Source organism: Nematolebias whitei, chromosome 7, assembly GCF_014905685.2.
Source record: "Nematolebias whitei isolate Nwh7 chromosome 7, NemWhi1, whole genome shotgun sequence".
Lineage (NCBI taxonomy): Eukaryota > Metazoa > Chordata > Actinopteri > Cyprinodontiformes > Rivulidae > Nematolebias > Nematolebias whitei.
The window spans coordinates 7,613,834-7,629,639 of NC_056504.1; the positions used below are offsets into that span (position 1 = coordinate 7,613,834).

A 15,806-nucleotide genomic window follows, 5' to 3' on the forward strand; every position below is an offset into this window, starting at 1 on the left:
AGTACCCAGGCTTTCAAGTCCAGTTCCAAAAAGTGTGAGTCCTGTGCCATTTCCTACTATCTCTAGTCCTTTAACTATCCCAAAGCATGCTAGCCCTGACCTGGTTAGCAAGAGTGCTAGTCCAGTGACAATTCCAAGACTTTCCAGTCCAGTTCCAAGGACAACTAGTCCCTTAACTGTTCCTAATATCTCCAGTTCAACCTTCCCCAAAACTTCAAGTCCTGAAATAATGCCAAGAAATTATTCCCCTGTAACACTTCCATGGCTTTTAAGTGAAGTAACAGTTACAAAGAGTGAGACTTTGGTTCCCAAGAGTTCTCCTCAAGTCATCAGAAAAACATTTGCTGCTACAGACTCCACTAGTCCCAGAGCTTCTCCAGTTTTATCTGCTACTGTACCTTCAAACAACCTAAATACCTCAGAAACTAAAGAAGGAAATCTCCTGGATTTAACATGGCCATGCCGGGAGCCAATACTGGATACTGCTTTAGACAAAATATTATATCCTGACTCCAGTCGATTGATTGAGAACCAGCCACCTGCTTCTGTTATACTTACTGATGAGGACAAAACCTGGGAGGAGGAAGATGGATTTTACCCAGAGTTCAGCAGAGAGGGCACCCTGACACCTATGACTGAGTCTAGCTGGTTGGACGAGTGTTTCACCCCATCCAGCTGCCCCGGGACGCCAGATGCAGTGCTGGACCTGCCCATACAGCAGCCTTCTGCTGTCGAGCGACTGTCTGCTTCTGGTCAAGTAGGCATCTTAACTTCCCAAAATAAGCTGCTTTCAGAATTTTAGACTCCATTTGGTCTTTTTATATATTAGGCCAAGCAGCCAAAGACAAAAGTGACTTCTGACTATTATATCAGAATGGCTTTGTCAAATGAATACCCAAGAATTTTCTATTCTCGACTCTGATGTAAGCTTATTTTGGGTGAGCAGTTTTCATATGTGTTGAAAGAGTTGTGAAATGGTACAAACATGTTGAGATGAGGAGAGATTCCTCAATCTTTGTGGTGTGATGCATGTGGTGTCAAATAGCAATCGCAGAATGGCTTGAGGGAGACGTTTCCCTGTAGAGAACATTTTTGTGGGTGATGTTGAAAGCATTGCTGACAGGTTGTCAACGCACGCCTGCACTTGCTTCTTTCATTGTTGCTGTGTTGGTCATGCTGTTTTTCATCACTGACTGTGCCACATACAGTGACATGTTTCTCTTTGCTTGCAATCTGTAGCAGTGTACAATGAGCACATAAATTCAAGAAACTTTCCAGAAATGTTATGTTGTGTTGGGCCTTGTTTTGGCATGTGTTGGCATTTGAGAGAGCAGTTTGGGTTGATTTAACTTTGGTTGTCTAGCATGACTTGCATCAGCTTTGATGGCAAAAAAAAAACCAACAACAAAAAAACCCTTAAACAGAAAGCTGTGATTTGTTTCAGCCAATAAAATGAATTTAATATGAATGCAAAGCCTTTTGGCAGTCATAATACAAATCTAGTGCTTGACCGTTTTACCCTTTTTAATGATTTATCCAGAATTGGACCCGTCCTGATAGTAACACAAAATAGGATTTTCAGCTAATTTTCCTGATCCTAACACAAAGTAGGATTTCCTACTAGATGGCATGATCCCAGTTTCCCACACGTCCTTATCATCTGCTCTCCAGCTCAAGTCGGTTATCCGCCGCACCAAAGAGACGTCCAACGTCCACCCAATGTACAGGGATGGACTGAGGCGAAAAATGGGACCAATCATTGTGAATAAAAGCAACTCGCAAGATCGGCTAATTGAGGAGCTGCAGGGGAAACTGGGGATTGGGCGAGTGGAGCGCAGGCGGAAACAGCAGCCAGACGACTGGCTGACTGAGGGAGTCATTGTCATGTCGAACCCACAGAGAACTCGGGAGGAAGGGATTCAGCCATCTGTGGACAAGGTAGACAGGCACTTGAGGATTATATTGGGATTATTTTTTGTAAAGTTGGACATTACATGTTTTGTTGATGTCTCTTAATATTACATCACATTGCCCTGAATTTACTTTCAAATGTCTGTTTTAGGCGATTTGGGTTCTTGTGTCAATTTTTGCCACCTTTTCAGATTTTCTGTTCTAATTGGGTTCTTGTTGCTTGTCTTTTCTGTTCTTTCTTTTTGCCATTTTCTCCTTCTCTCTGTCAGATCATCATTCCTCCTGAATCACCGGCCCCGCAAAGAAAAGTCCTCCCCTCTCCTCAGTCCCCCGTAGCACCAAAAAAGACATCCCCGATCAAGCAAACACCCCCGCCACTACCCCCTCCACCTCCACCTCCGACCCCTCCTCTTCCTCGAGAACCCACTCCTCTACCCCCCAAGGAGCCTACTCCTCCCCCGCTTAGGGACCTCACACCTCCCCCTGATCAACCCCCTCCATCGCCTAGCCCCCCACCTAAACCCATCACGCCACCCCCACCTCCAAAGGTCCTTGTATCAGTGGGTTGTCAGACGGATTACGACCCCGTCTTCCCACCAATGCAGGCATGAATCACCTTTCTTCTGTTCATCCTATTTTCACACTTTGTGCTCTTTTGTTTTACACTTTCTGAAATCCATTTTTCTACATGTTTGTTGATTAGTTGACGGGGGGGGGGGGGGGGGGGTGTCTTGATTTTAGGCCTCGGTATTGAAACAGGCAACCTCCTCCTCAAAGCTTTTTCTGGAATCCAGTAAGCTCAGGTTAAGAGGGGTGCTGACGCAGGCTGAGCCCCTTTTCTAAATCGGACATCTGATGGCGCCAAGAGCTGTGCGTTTGGAGCGGAGGTTAGAATTTAAGAGCCCGGGAAAGAAGTGTGGAGCTCCCCAAAGTTCCCATTGCACTAATGTGTGTCCTGCCACACTCAGGAATGGTAGGCTCGCAGTGCAACTGAAACCTAATCTGCCACATGACAGCGCAGTTACTACCACATTTAGAGCATGTCTCACAGGACTTAACGCAACAGGTCCCATGAGTTTAGCTTACAGGTAATGAAAGGTCTTCTCTCTTAGTCTCTTGTACCTTTTAACTGAAATCATTTTGTAAGTGTTTGTGGAAATGGATAAACACATGCACGATTAAATGCACAGCTAGAGTATGTCAAGATGTGGTTTAATTTTATCAGAGGTGAGAAGGTCGCTTGTTTAAAAAAAGAATACGTGAAGCAGAGGTGCTATTTTCTCAGAGGAATGTAAGAGTCATGAAGATTCAATAACCTCACCATTAAAGATGGTCTGCTTCCATTGCAGCATCCAGACACTTGTATACAAGGTTGATATCTTAAAGGTCTGCAAATATGAATTAGGACTGATCAGAACTTTGTTCTCACTTGTTTTCGTTGGTCTTTGCAATTTCCCTTCCAATAAAGAGAAGACTGTAAACTGTCACTGTCGGGTTTGTTTCTGATTTATTGTTTTCGTCAACATCTATTAAAATAATTTTCCATTTCTGATAGGTCCAGTCACAGGGAAAGACGTCTCCCCTCGCTCCTCCAAAACAAGCCAACAAGCTGGACAACATGCTGGGAAGCCTGCAGTCTGACCTCAACAGACTCGGAGTCCAGACCGTGGCCAAGGGAGTCTGTGGTGCCTGCAAGAAACCAATTGTTGGACAGGTAAAAAAAAACCCAACTAAATCTTCCAGATTATAATTTCTGTAACTTTTAATGGAGAAAATAAAGCTGCAAAAATGGCAGTTTATTTAAAGTTGATCTTAAATAGGATCCAATGTTATACCCACAGACTGTCATGTTAAATTCATAGTATTTTCAGCAGAAGTACAAATGGGTGGCACGGTTGGTAGAGCTGCTGCCTCTCAGAGAGCAGGTTACCCCGGTTCAAATCCCGGTCCGGGGGCCTTTCTGGATGGAGTTTGCATGTTCTCTCTGTGCATGCGTGGGTTTTCTCCAGGTACTCCAGTTTCCTCCCACAGACCAAAAACATGCACGTTATAAATTGTCTCTAGGTGTGAGTGACAGAGTGAATGGTTGTTGGTCTTGTTTGTCTCTATGTGTCCCTGTGATGGACTGGAGACCTGTCCAGGGTGTCCCCCGCCTCTCGCACAGTGACTGCTGGACATGGGCGCTGACGACCTCCGCGACCCAAACAGGAAGAAGTGGATAAAGATAATGGGTGGATGGAAATACAGTAGTCCCTCGCTACTTCGCGGTTTGCTTTTCGCAGACTCGCTCTATCACGGTTTTTCAAAATAAGACTGAACATGACACAACTGTCTGATTGATGGATGAGCCGCACAATCTGCATGGAATTTTTATTTAAAATTAATTATTTTAAATTATTTAGCACCTGCTGCACCTCTGTGCGGCCCACACTGCAGGAGAAACTTCCTCCTGCAGCTCCTCCTCTGTCCGTCTCCGTTCTGCAGCAGAGAAGTGGGTGTGGCCGAGAGTGCAGAGTCCAAGGCTGCAAAGCTGATTTCTTGACGTGCTGTGCTCTTTTAAAGCATCTAGAGATTAGAAATATTGTTTAGAATATTGCAAGAGTGTGGGAAGGGTTTAAAACGCCTTAATATTTATCTAAATAATAAAATAAACTACTACTTGCTACTTGTACTACTATTCCTACTTTGCGGTTTTTTCACTTATCGCGGGACTTCAGGGTACGGATCCCCCGTGATAAACGAGGGACTACTGTACAAAGATTTACAGGCCTGTCCTTGAGTTCATGCTGAGATACATTCATTATTGTTTCACGTCACTTTTGTCTGCTAAAATACTTTATTCTTCTGAGCTGTGGGTCACACATCTCCAATTGACATTTTGGTGACAATATCAAACTCTTGTGCCCAGTTTTCATTTAAATGAGCATTACCTTTAGTACTGTGGTGGAAAAAATCTTACACTGAAGGTTTTCTTTATTATTATTTTTTGTTAATTAGAGATGTTAAGAATGATGTGTATGGCTGCACCAATTACTTAATTTCAGAGGCACTCTTTCAATAAATAATCCCACTTGTATCAAGTCAGCTGTTTATTTAGTTGAATAATGTTAAGATTCTGTTTACAAGCTTGGGTCTATTGAAGTGTAGTTTCTCAGGTCTGCAGGATGTTTGTTTCATTGTCTGTTTTAAAGCAGTACCTGGTAGTTTCTCTCCTGGTAGATTTTACATTTTACCTTCACAGTTTCATGAACATCAGAAAAAGAAATACCACTTTGAATTTAAATTTGCATTTGAATATAATCTGCTACTCTGTACAGTAATCCCTGTCGCTCGCTGCCTGCAGTGCTGCAGGGCTTTTTTCTCCAGAGCAAGCTCATCACATTTTAATGCACTGTCTCCCCACACCAGGTGGTGACTGCCATGGGCAGAACGTGGCACCCGGAGCACTTTGTGTGCACCCGCTGTCAGGAAGAGATAGGCTCCAGGAACTTCTTTGAGCGTGACGGGCAGCCTTACTGCGAGAAAGACTACCACAACCTGTTCTCGCCACGGTGCCACTACTGTAATGGACCCATACTGGATGTTAGTAATGCATACATTCCTCAGCACACACATATATGGCCAATAGATAATGATATTTATTTATTCATAAGATACAGGATTAATGCCTTAGCGGAAAAATCACTACACAATGGAAACTGCTTGTCTTTGTAAAGCAGACGCTGTACTCACTGTTCCACAAACATTTGAAGTAAAGTGACTGTTTTTGCCAAGCTGCATACACAAAATTGTGAATAATTTGAAGTTGCTTAAATAGGCAAAGTTTTCAAGTGTAATGCTTCAGATTTATTAGTCTTTCTTAAGTAGACTATTTATTGTAATTCCAAAGTGTATCGTCACAGTTTTAAAGTAAAGCGACCATCACTGATAGACGAGACAAGCTCATATGTTCATGTCACGGTGTGTTGTCACCACTCAGACTTCAAAGCGACTCGCGCCCTTTGGGTTTTTTTTTTCTAGCCACTGCTGTTACACACACAGTGCTAGACTTCAGCCTGCAGGAAGGCCAACATGAGTCACAGCCAAGGCTTCTTAACTAATCCTCATGTGCTGCTCGTCTTCCACACTCAAACTATCACGTCCTTTTTTTCCTGGGATTTTTATGGAAGAATGAGCCATAGAGATGATAATTTTTGATTATATTTGAAATGAACTGACAGTAATTTTATTTCTCAGTGCCCTGCTCCAATCTTCTTAATCTTAAGAATGCAATATGCATACTTTTACAGAGGTTTAGTTTAGTAAGAATTATCTTTAAATAAAGTAGTCCTCTGTAACATAGCACCTCCTGGTGACAAGTAATTGTTGCTGTACTGCAGGAATTTGCACTGGAGGATGTTTTTAACATTAAAGCTGAGAGTGTGCTTTCAGCTGGAGCTGCTAGAAAACAAATGCTATCAGTGTTAGCATTCCAGCACCTCCCACACTGCTCCAGTGTTTGGACCTAGCCTGCCCTCTCCTGGCCTCCACTTATATTTTCTTCTAAGATGGGATATACACAATTCCACAAATAAACTTGTCTGTGTGTTTAATGAGAAAGTGATTTTGTTTATTATTTTAAATGTATAAAAATTACGCTAGAGTAATTATTTGCTTCTCTTGGCTTTAACAGAAAGTAGTGACAGCTTTGGACAAGACTTGGCATCCGGAGCACTTCTTCTGTGCCCAGTGTGGATCCTTTTTTGGACCCGAAGGTACTGGACACATTCCCCAACCATCAAAGCACAGTTGTCTTAAAAGGAACAATTGGTTTCAATCAGCATGTGTCTTTGCTGCCCTCTAGGTTTCCATGAGAAGGATGGAAAGGCGTTCTGCAGAAAGGACTACTTTGACATGTTTGCTCCTAAATGTGGCGGCTGTGCCCGAGCTATCCTGGAGAACTACATCTCTGCCCTCAACTCACTCTGGCACCCTGAATGCTTCGTCTGCAGGGTGAGTCACTGGGCAAATCCTTAACGGATCATTATTAAAATCCTATTTAGATAAAAGCAAATCAAGATTTTGCTTTGATTAACATGTCCACAAGACATTTGTATGGATCTCTATAGCTGTCCTTTACTGTACATCTACATCTGATTAGCTTTTAAAGTCTACCCAAATCAACATGGCCACCACATCTAATCAGCCTTTGCCAACAGTCAATGTTCTGATTTAAAGTTTGTCATGAGTCAACGATAACACATCTTGTGAAATCCTTTAATACCTCATGAGATCATGAAGAGCATCATTCTTCTCATCATAAGTTGTTAGTCTATAGCTCTGGCATGAAAGGCAGCAGGTGATGCACAATCCTTTAAGGAATGCTTGTCCTTTGAGTTTAATTATTTTTGCAAGAATATGAGCAACAATAAGAAATGCAGTTTAACGTTGCAGCTCTGAAACAAAACAGCTGCACAGCAGAGAAGCAGTCCTCACATAAAGCATTTTCAGCTGCATGTTTACCAGTGAAACAGAATTTATTAGTCTAATTTTCCATGAAGGAAACCGACGTTATAAACGTGTTTTCCAGGAGTGCTTCACGCCGTTCATTAACGGCAGCTTCTTTGACCACGACGGACAGCCGTACTGCGAGGCTCATTACCACGAGCGGCGCGGCTCTCTGTGCTCCGGCTGTCAGAAACCAATCACAGGCCGCTGCATCACAGCCATGGGAAAGAAGTTCCACCCAGAGCACTTTGTGTGTGCTTTCTGCCTCAAGCAGCTTAACAAGGGCACCTTCAAAGAGCAGAACGAAAAGCCCTACTGCCACGGCTGCTTCATCAAACTCTTCAGTTAGACTCGGTGTCTGCTGTTTCTGCGTGAGTGAACACACTTCGGTGCATCTTTGAGGTTTTAACGGATGTTTTCATCACATCATGAGAGTAGAAAATGTCTTTTTTAGCTGTTATTAGCTGTGACACTGAAAGGACTTCTCTGAATGTCCATACTTTTACACTTTACTAAAGACATTTTTAAAGAGCCCAAAGAGATTATTTTTAATTTAGACGCTTATTCTTGTGTGCCACAGAATCTAGAAAGCAGGTAGCTACTTGTTCCTTGTATGTGTGTACATAAACAGTTTTAACTTGTAAAGTATTTTTCCCATACTGCAGGGCGAGACCTTGCAACACACGGTGGTGAGACTGTGTGGACAGTTTTATGCAGATCAGATACAAGCTGCTTGATTGCATGGACCACTGAGAGTTACCCTAAGCAGTTTTAAAGTACTATGAGTGTTGAATACTCAGTGTTTGGCCAATGAGTTCTAAAAAAATGTATTTTTCTAGCTAATGAGGTGGCATTTAAGACAAACGTAAACAATCTTAATATGTACACACACAAAGATACACATCCTCCTCTTTATTATCCTAGTCAGACCTTTTGAGGCATTCAGCAAGTTCTTAGATGATACTTTCTTAAAATGTATTTTATGCATCAAGTATCATCATATTACTCGTTCCTTTTTTTAAAGCTTACCATAGAAAGTAAACTATTTTGAGCTTTAATATAGTTAACTTCTATTTGTGTTAAGCTGTTTTTTGTTTTTTAAGTGAAATCAAACATAATTATGACTTTTTTTTAACTTGTAGAAAGTGAGATCCTTATTTTAAATTAAATGTGATGAATCAGATCTTTTCAAGCAGTGTTCTGTGGATAGGTTATGAATAATAAACATCTTACCTGTTGGAGATGACTCTTCGAATGACCATGTTTTAGAGAAATAGTTTATTTCTGTCTGGATTGACGAGCTAACGGTTAGTTTGAGCGGGGTGAAGGCCAAGGTAGATCGCTACTGCCGTTTTAAAACTTCTCAGATCTCAAAACTTTCATAGCCATTTATGTGAAAGTTATTTTATAAACCTTTACAACTGTCATTTTTTACCTTACACTGTATTTGGATTGAATTCTGTGGTGACTTGCAAGTGCAAATAATGGCAGCAGCAGCCTAGCTGTAGCACTTTAAATGCAGCCCTCATAGTTCTGATAAAATAATGGTGTAATGTAAAATTCACAAAGATGTGAAGATTTATAAAACATTTATTATTAAAAAATTTTGATCAGATATGCTTAGTGACAGCAACAGTTTACTGTACTTTGATCCTTACCCTGCTCGGACTAGCCGTTAGCTTGTCGTTTGATCCATAAATAAACTCAATCTCTCCAAACTGTTTGTTCAAAGAGCGGTCTGCAACAGGTAAGATGTTTACTATTCATATCTTTGTAATAATTATTTGCAACTTCCACAAAACCCCACTTCATAAGATTTGAACTTCAACTTTCAAACACAGCAGTGTGCGTGTTTTGTTTCGTTTTAACATTTATAATGGTCCTTTTAAAATTTCATGTACTTAAAACGTCAAATTAAATAAATACATTTATATCAAAAAAATCTAAATAAATCATGTCAAATATATACTATGATTATAAATGTTTTAAATTGTGTTGCAATTTCAGAGGAAATCGAGCTCAAACGACGATTCTTTATGAACATGGGTGTTTTTTCTGCTGTATCTGCTTACATTTATTACAGAGAATAAATTTTAATTCTATTTTTCAACACTTTCGATATTTAATTGTTGCCACTTGTGTTCGTGTCACTGTATTAAATTCATCTGTAAGACTTGTTAAAGATTTATGGCGTAACTGTGCGTTCTGGTCTGAAGTATGCTCACGTCTTTGATTTAGGGTTTTGTCAGCACCAGTCGCCGTTACAATCACAAAATGAGTTTCTATACCTAGAACACGTTCAACTTGGTGACAGAACTGTGTTTTGTCTGTTTTGTTGATGAAAATGTATTTTTGAGCAGATATGCAAAGAGCTGGCTCTGTTAGCATGTAGCCTACTGCAACAATGGTTTACCCAGGTCTCGTTCCTGCAAACAAACACCAGCTTCAGAGGAAACGTTTTGAAACCAGGAGCTGCGAGCCATCGTTTCAATGGCACCTGTGCAAAGGTCACTGGCGGAAGCTGGATGTTTTTACTGGTCAAGGATGAGAACATGACCCCGAACCAGGCCTTACACAACGATGTGTTCATTTGTAATCAGCTGTGCTCTTGGCATGCATCAAATGTGTTGGTTTTCTTTAAACGGGGAACTGCAACATTGCCTTTATTTTTTTTCTGTATGCAAAGAGTGAGTACACAGCAACCACATTCAAGTTGGGTTTTCATTTCTTCTTGTGCCAAACGTGTCAATGCAATAAGGTCTTGCACACTGTGGAAATCTTTCCTGTGATCTGACCCTTTCTGACCTGAACTCTGGGAGAAGCTTCGCCTGCTGCGGTGCGTTGTAGCCGAGCTAAACGCTGAAACAAGTGAGCTGAGGAGGAGCGTGCTGTACGGATGAATTCAGCCCACATCACGTTCAGACGGCTGTAGCAGAGGTGAATGTGGTTGTTGTAAAACAATTTAATTTTGCTCACATGTAGATCTTACAATAAATTGCCTTATCATTTTTGCTTTCATAGGAAAAACGGAAACAAAGGGTTTTGCTTTTATTGCAATTTATGGAGATGCATTCATGTGATTATTTACTGTTTTGAGTTTTCTCATGAGCTGTAAACTTGTGTGGCTCTTTGTGAGGATGAGCCCGTTTGGTAAACTTCTGCTAAATAAAAGATTCAAAGTCTTGACTTTTGGCATTACGTCACTTCTGTGTGCTTACGTTTTATTCCAATTTGAAACGTTCGTCTGTGCTGGACTGCAGCAGATCCTTGGCGCGTGGTTTTTACAAAATAAGTAAATTAAATTTTCAGTTTAGAAAAATCTGTTTTAACGCATTATTCTCAAGTGTAGTACTTTTAGAGACGTTTGTAAATCAAAAAATAAAAATGGTTGTACATCATAAAAGCATGGTTTTTTTTTTTTGGTATGTTGTGATCAATATAAATGCACTTAAACTAAACTTTATCACAAAGTATAGACCAGGACTATTCAACTGGTGGCCCACCAGTGAGTTGATTTTTTTTTTCGGGTGGGGTAGTCATGGTTCTGTTTATTGCATTTATGATTCAATGCAATAAAAACAAATTTAAATTGTAACGGATCATTGCAATACTTGGTTTATTTACATAATGACTAACTGCTGGATGTCCGGCCTCTGAGCTGTTGGGCTTTCAGAACCCGTGGCCCCCTGAGCAGTTTTGTTGAACAGCCCTGCTCTAGACAATCGGATTATGAGTCAGAAATAAATTTTTATTTCAAATCCCTGCAGTAAAAGCGCTGAGTGATTGTGTTTCAGTTGGGGGTCTAGATACAAACAGTCTGCAATACTGTACAGGTGTATTCTCCGTCATCCACCATGGGAGGTGCTGCAGCACCCCTAGTAATTTTTAAATAAAAACATTCAACTCGATCCTGAGAATTTCTCCAGATAAACGTCGTATCAACAACCCAACTGCCTCTGGTGAGGACCACATCTGTAACGCGCTGGTTGTGCAATGCGTTGCTGAACGTGCGAAAACCCGTTAGGATGACCGTTCACTCGTGCGATTCAATACACCTTGCAAACACAACAACAGATGAACGCATCTCTTCGGCGAGATGTTACAACCTGAATTCTGTGCTTCGTCCGAGCTCGAAACTTGTTCGCGAGATCGGAGACGTTCTGACCCCTGTCCAGAATCTCCAGGCACTGCAGGTTCTGAAGACGGTGGAGGCACAAGAAGTCTTTCTCAGGCACGTGATTCTGGCGAAGCCTGAGACTTCTGAGCTTCGGAAACAGTTCTGGGATTCGAGCAGCGTGAGCTCCCAAATGTGAAGGCCAAGGGTCTACGTGGAGGTGGAGGAGATTTGGCAGCTGCGCCGCTACTGCTGCCAAATCTACCGAGGACAAGCCAGGGACGCACAAAGTGAGGCTGGTCACCGTGGCAGGGATGGAGGTGGCGTACAAGTTCACGGGTAAACCTTTGACGACGACCAGGTTAGACAAGTTGGTGAATTTAGACAGCCAACTTTTCAGGTTCTCAAGTTCTAGTGACAGTTCTGGACATTCCTGAAGTGAAGACTTGTAGAAAACGGCAAGAGTCCTCAGGGAAGGGATCATGGTCCACGTGTCTTCAGACAGCGGATGAGTCGAGCAGTTGATGAGTTCAAGGCTGGACAAGGAGGAGGACACTGTTCCAAAACCTGGTCCTGGAACCTGAGGGTAGATGTAGTCTGCAGACAGGGACAGATGCTTCAGTTCAGGGAGGGCAACAAACGTGTCAACCATCCTGACGGGTTTTCTAAAACCGTCTGTGTTGTGACAAACCAAAGATGTAAGACTCCTGAGGTAAGGCAGCAAAAGAAAGAAGTCGCCAGAGGGAGGTTTGATGTTAACGCCACATAAGCTCAGGTGGGTGAGATGCTGCAGTTTAAACCCCATGTTTGTATCTAATAGCACAGGAACGTTTCTCAGCGCCAGACGAGTCAGATGTGGAAAGTCGTTTGTGAAGTTGAGGGTCTGGGTCTGAGAGCAGACCGACTCCATCACCACTGTGGAGAGAGCAGGAAGAGCCTGAGAGAGGTGGCTCCAGTCCTTCGCTTTGGTGCTCCTCATCACCACGCTGGAGACTTTCCTGCGACGAAGAACGTCCCAGAACCGACAGTTGGAGGAGCCTTTCTTGTACGTCAGAACTACAGTCCAGTCTTTCCAAAGAGACCAGTGGTCGATAAGTTTCTTGAAATACTTGGAGCATGCCCGGACGCTGCCTTTGTCTGTCACTGACAAAAATCCAAATATGTGGTTCCAGACTTCAGGCGGAAAGTGGACATAGGATGGGCACAGGGACATCTTCTGGTGTTTATCGGCGGCCGTATGGCGAAACGGAACTACTTTCCTTAAAAACCACGCTTCAGAGTTGACACGGAAGCACTAGGAGTGATTGACGTAACAATTATCCAATAGGCGTGAAGCAAACGCCAATAGCTCTGCTCTGATTGGTCGTTTGCTCGGAATAAATACGTCGCGCGCCCATGTTCTTCCTCTTTCTTTCACGCGACCCTGTGTAGTGGTGAGTGTTTTTTTTTCTTCCCCTCGCCGTTTTTCAGCGCTAAATTAGGAGTGTAAGAATTACGTGAGAAGCTTTGAGTTGAAGAGATAATTGTACGTGCTGCTCTACGACGTATATTTTTCGTGTTTAAATTTAAACGTAAAGCAGCAAAATGTAGCGCGGCCTTTAGCGGTTCGTTAGCCGGCTAACGTTAGCCACAGACCACATGTCGAGGCCGGAGTTCCTGGTTGTGTCGTCTTTGTTCTGGATCAAAGTTGTTTACGTCTCATTCTGTTCTCCGGTTCTAGAGTCAACCTTGTCTTTAAACCAGCTGTTCAAGCGATCCTTGGAAGCACTGTCAAGATGCCCAGGGAAGACAGGGCCACGTGGAAGTCCAACTATTTCATGAAAATCATCGTAAGTATCATGATTTCTAACCAGATCACGACATAACATTGCCACATGCGTTCTATTAAAAACTTTGTCTTGACATAGCGTTTCTTTCGCAGCAACTTCTGGATGACTATCCAAAGTGCTTCATTGTGGGGGCGGACAACGTGGGCTCCAAGCAGATGCAGACCATCCGTGTGTCTCTGCGTGGAAAGGCCGTGGTGCTGATGGGTAAAAACACCATGATGCGCAAAGCCATCCGCGGTCACCTGGAGAACAATCCTGCTCTGGAGAAGTGAGTTCATCCATCTCCCCCTGGGGTTTGTTAAACAGCAGGATATCTACTGTGCAGCTTGTGTGGTGCTGCATTGTCGTTCCCCCTGCTGAAAGGAAAATGTCTCCAGCTATGCCTGTCTGTCCACGTCTCACGGCAGCCAGGGACGCAAGGTTTCACACACTTGACCTGCAGACTTTATTAGAAATTAACTTGAGCGTATTGAAAACTGTTTGTTTTGACAGGCTTCTGCCCCACGTTAAAGGGAATGTGGGTTTTGTCTTCACCAAGGAGGATCTGACTGAGGTCAGGGACATGCTGCTGGCCAACAAGGTACAGAACTAGTCCATATTTAAGGATTTTTAAAGTCACCAGATTTATTGCCAATTAATGCATCTCCCTGCAGATAAATTTATTGAATATAAATAAAATGGCAGAATTGGCAGCACACGTCTTTGTCTAAAGCCTGTTTTACAGAAAAGTTTTCAGCAGCAGAACTTTAGGTCGATGAACGTTCAGAGTAATAAAAAAAATAAAACAATTCTGATTAGTACCAAAGTCTGCTCAGTAATCCAACAATGTTAAGTCGGGTCATCTGGACGGTTTCTTTTTGTTTCCTCAGACTGATGAAGCCCTTTGGATGGAGGGTGAAACGTCTCGGCACAAAAAAAGAAACAGTCCCGATGACCTGACTGAACATTGTTGGAAATCTGATTAGTGCGTTTGCTTAAAATGAGCTGCTCTAATTGTGAGTAAAGGTAAAGTTTGCTGGACTCTACAGTCGGCGCTCAGTTCTTTTTTTGTAGCGTCCTCATGAAGGTGCAGGATAAGTTACAATGCAGCCTGTTCAGTACTGTATTGTCGTTCCCCCTGCAAACATTAACCTGTTTCCTAGCTATCCCTGTCTGTCATTATCTCTTGACTGTTGGGGACGCAAGGTTTCAGACATTCGTATCCCAAAATCTGAAATCTCAAAGTTGCGTTTTAAGGCTTTGGTTAAGCTAAATAATTGTAACTTTTACTGTTCCCTTTCAGGTACCTGCAGCTGCTCGTGCTGGAGCCATTGCCCCATGCGACGTGACAGTGCCAGCCCAGAACACTGGACTGGGTCCTGAGAAGACCTCTTTCTTCCAGGCTCTTGGTATCACCACCAAAATCTCCAGAGGGACCATTGAAATTTTGGTGCGTTTGACAACAGTTGATCTAGTGGATATAAATCACAGCCACGTGCATGCAAAAATGTTTAAATTTAAAGCAGAAGTATCCCAACAGCCAAGTAACCTCTTTTTCCCCGTTTCTTTAGAGTGATGTTGGTCTGATCAAGCTTGGCGACAAAGTTGGTGCCAGCGAGGCCACGCTGCTCAACATGTTGAACATCTCGCCCTTCTCCTTTGGACTCATCATCCAACAGGTGTATGACAATGGCAGTGTGTACAGTCCCGAGGTGCTCGACATTACAGAGGCCTCTTTGCATACCAGGTTCTTGGAGGTGAGTTACAGGGTTTATTCACAACACTGTAACTATTATTTAGAAACGCTGTACTTCTAAATTGTCAGCTCATTCTTAACTTCTGTACATCTAGGGTGTGAGAAACATCGCTAGTGTTTGTCTGGAGATCGGCTATCCCACTTTGGCCTCCATCCCCCACTCTGTCATCAATGGCTACAAGAGAGTCCTGGCTGTCGCTGTGGAAACGGACTACTCCTTCCCCCTGGCAGATAAGGTATGCTCATTCTACAGTTTTTATTTGGCGTGATGAGTTTCGATATAGCTTCCGGTCAGTTCTTGTCGTCTCTGAACTTACTAAGCAGTCAGGGTTACCTTTGATTTCAGACGACCTTTTCTAGATTCTGCTTTGATCCCTTATCCCAAAGCTAAAAATGACTGGAAATGGGGAAAACATCACTGACGTTTTTGTTCTTTTTTGATTTTGTCCTCGCAGGTCAAAGCCTTCCTGGCTGACCCATCTGCTTTTGCTGCTGTTGCAGCACCTGTGGCTGCTGTAGAGACTGCTGCAGCTCCAGCTGCTAAGGAGGAGGTTAAGGAGGAATCTGAGGAATCGGATGACGACATGGGCTTCGGTCTGTTCGACTAAAAATACAGCGAACAGAATGTTTGAATCAAAAACACCACGATTCAATAAATTTTATAAAACCTTTTTTTGTTGACTTTTCCTTGTGTAAATTTTGAGACGTGTATTTGACTAATTTCAACCTA

At 42.6% G+C, this 15,806-nt stretch overlaps 2 protein-coding genes and 1 non-coding gene across 3 annotated transcripts in view; all 3 read left to right on the plus strand.

Moving 5' to 3' along the window:
* The window catches only part of pxna (paxillin a), a 33,737-nt gene extending 25,493 nt beyond the window's left edge, over nucleotides 1-8,244 (plus strand). Inside the window, exons 7-11 of the mRNA XM_037678592.1 lie at nucleotides 3,467-3,625; nucleotides 5,320-5,493; nucleotides 6,584-6,665; nucleotides 6,755-6,903; nucleotides 7,481-8,244. Of these exons, the coding sequence (XP_037534520.1) occupies nucleotides 3,467-3,625; nucleotides 5,320-5,493; nucleotides 6,584-6,665; nucleotides 6,755-6,903; nucleotides 7,481-7,747 (831 nt within the window). The 3' untranslated portion in view covers nucleotides 7,748-8,244. The remainder of the gene's footprint in view (nucleotides 1-3,466; nucleotides 3,626-5,319; nucleotides 5,494-6,583; nucleotides 6,666-6,754; nucleotides 6,904-7,480) is intronic.
* A 4,671-nt stretch (nucleotides 8,245-12,915) lies between these two features.
* Nucleotides 12,916-15,747, plus strand: rplp0 (ribosomal protein, large, P0). Its single transcript, XM_037679206.1, has 8 exons — nucleotides 12,916-12,945; nucleotides 13,233-13,341; nucleotides 13,434-13,609; nucleotides 13,834-13,921; nucleotides 14,624-14,770; nucleotides 14,892-15,077; nucleotides 15,172-15,312; nucleotides 15,532-15,747. The coding sequence occupies exons 2-8, from the start codon at nucleotides 13,288-13,290 to the stop codon at nucleotides 15,682-15,684; spliced, it is 945 nt and encodes a 314-aa protein (XP_037535134.1). The 5' UTR covers nucleotides 12,916-12,945; nucleotides 13,233-13,287; the 3' UTR covers nucleotides 15,685-15,747.
* On the plus strand, nucleotides 14,408-14,537 carry LOC119412913. The gene has a single exon (XR_005186940.1). It is a non-coding gene; the product is annotated as a small nucleolar RNA SNORA63 (small nucleolar RNA).
* Nucleotides 15,748-15,806: the final 59 nt, after the last annotated feature.

Coding starts and splice junctions, on each gene's coding strand:
- rplp0 (XM_037679206.1), top strand. CDS start 13,288: ATGCCCAGGGAAGACAGGGCCACGTGGAAGTCCAACTATTTCATGAAA. Junction 13,922..14,623: donor ACATGCTGCTGGCCAACAAG/GTACAGAACTAG, acceptor GTTCCCTTTCAG/GTACCTGCAGCTGCTCGTGC. Junction 14,771..14,891: donor GAGGGACCATTGAAATTTTG/GTGCGTTTGACA, acceptor CCGTTTCTTTAG/AGTGATGTTGGTCTGATCAA.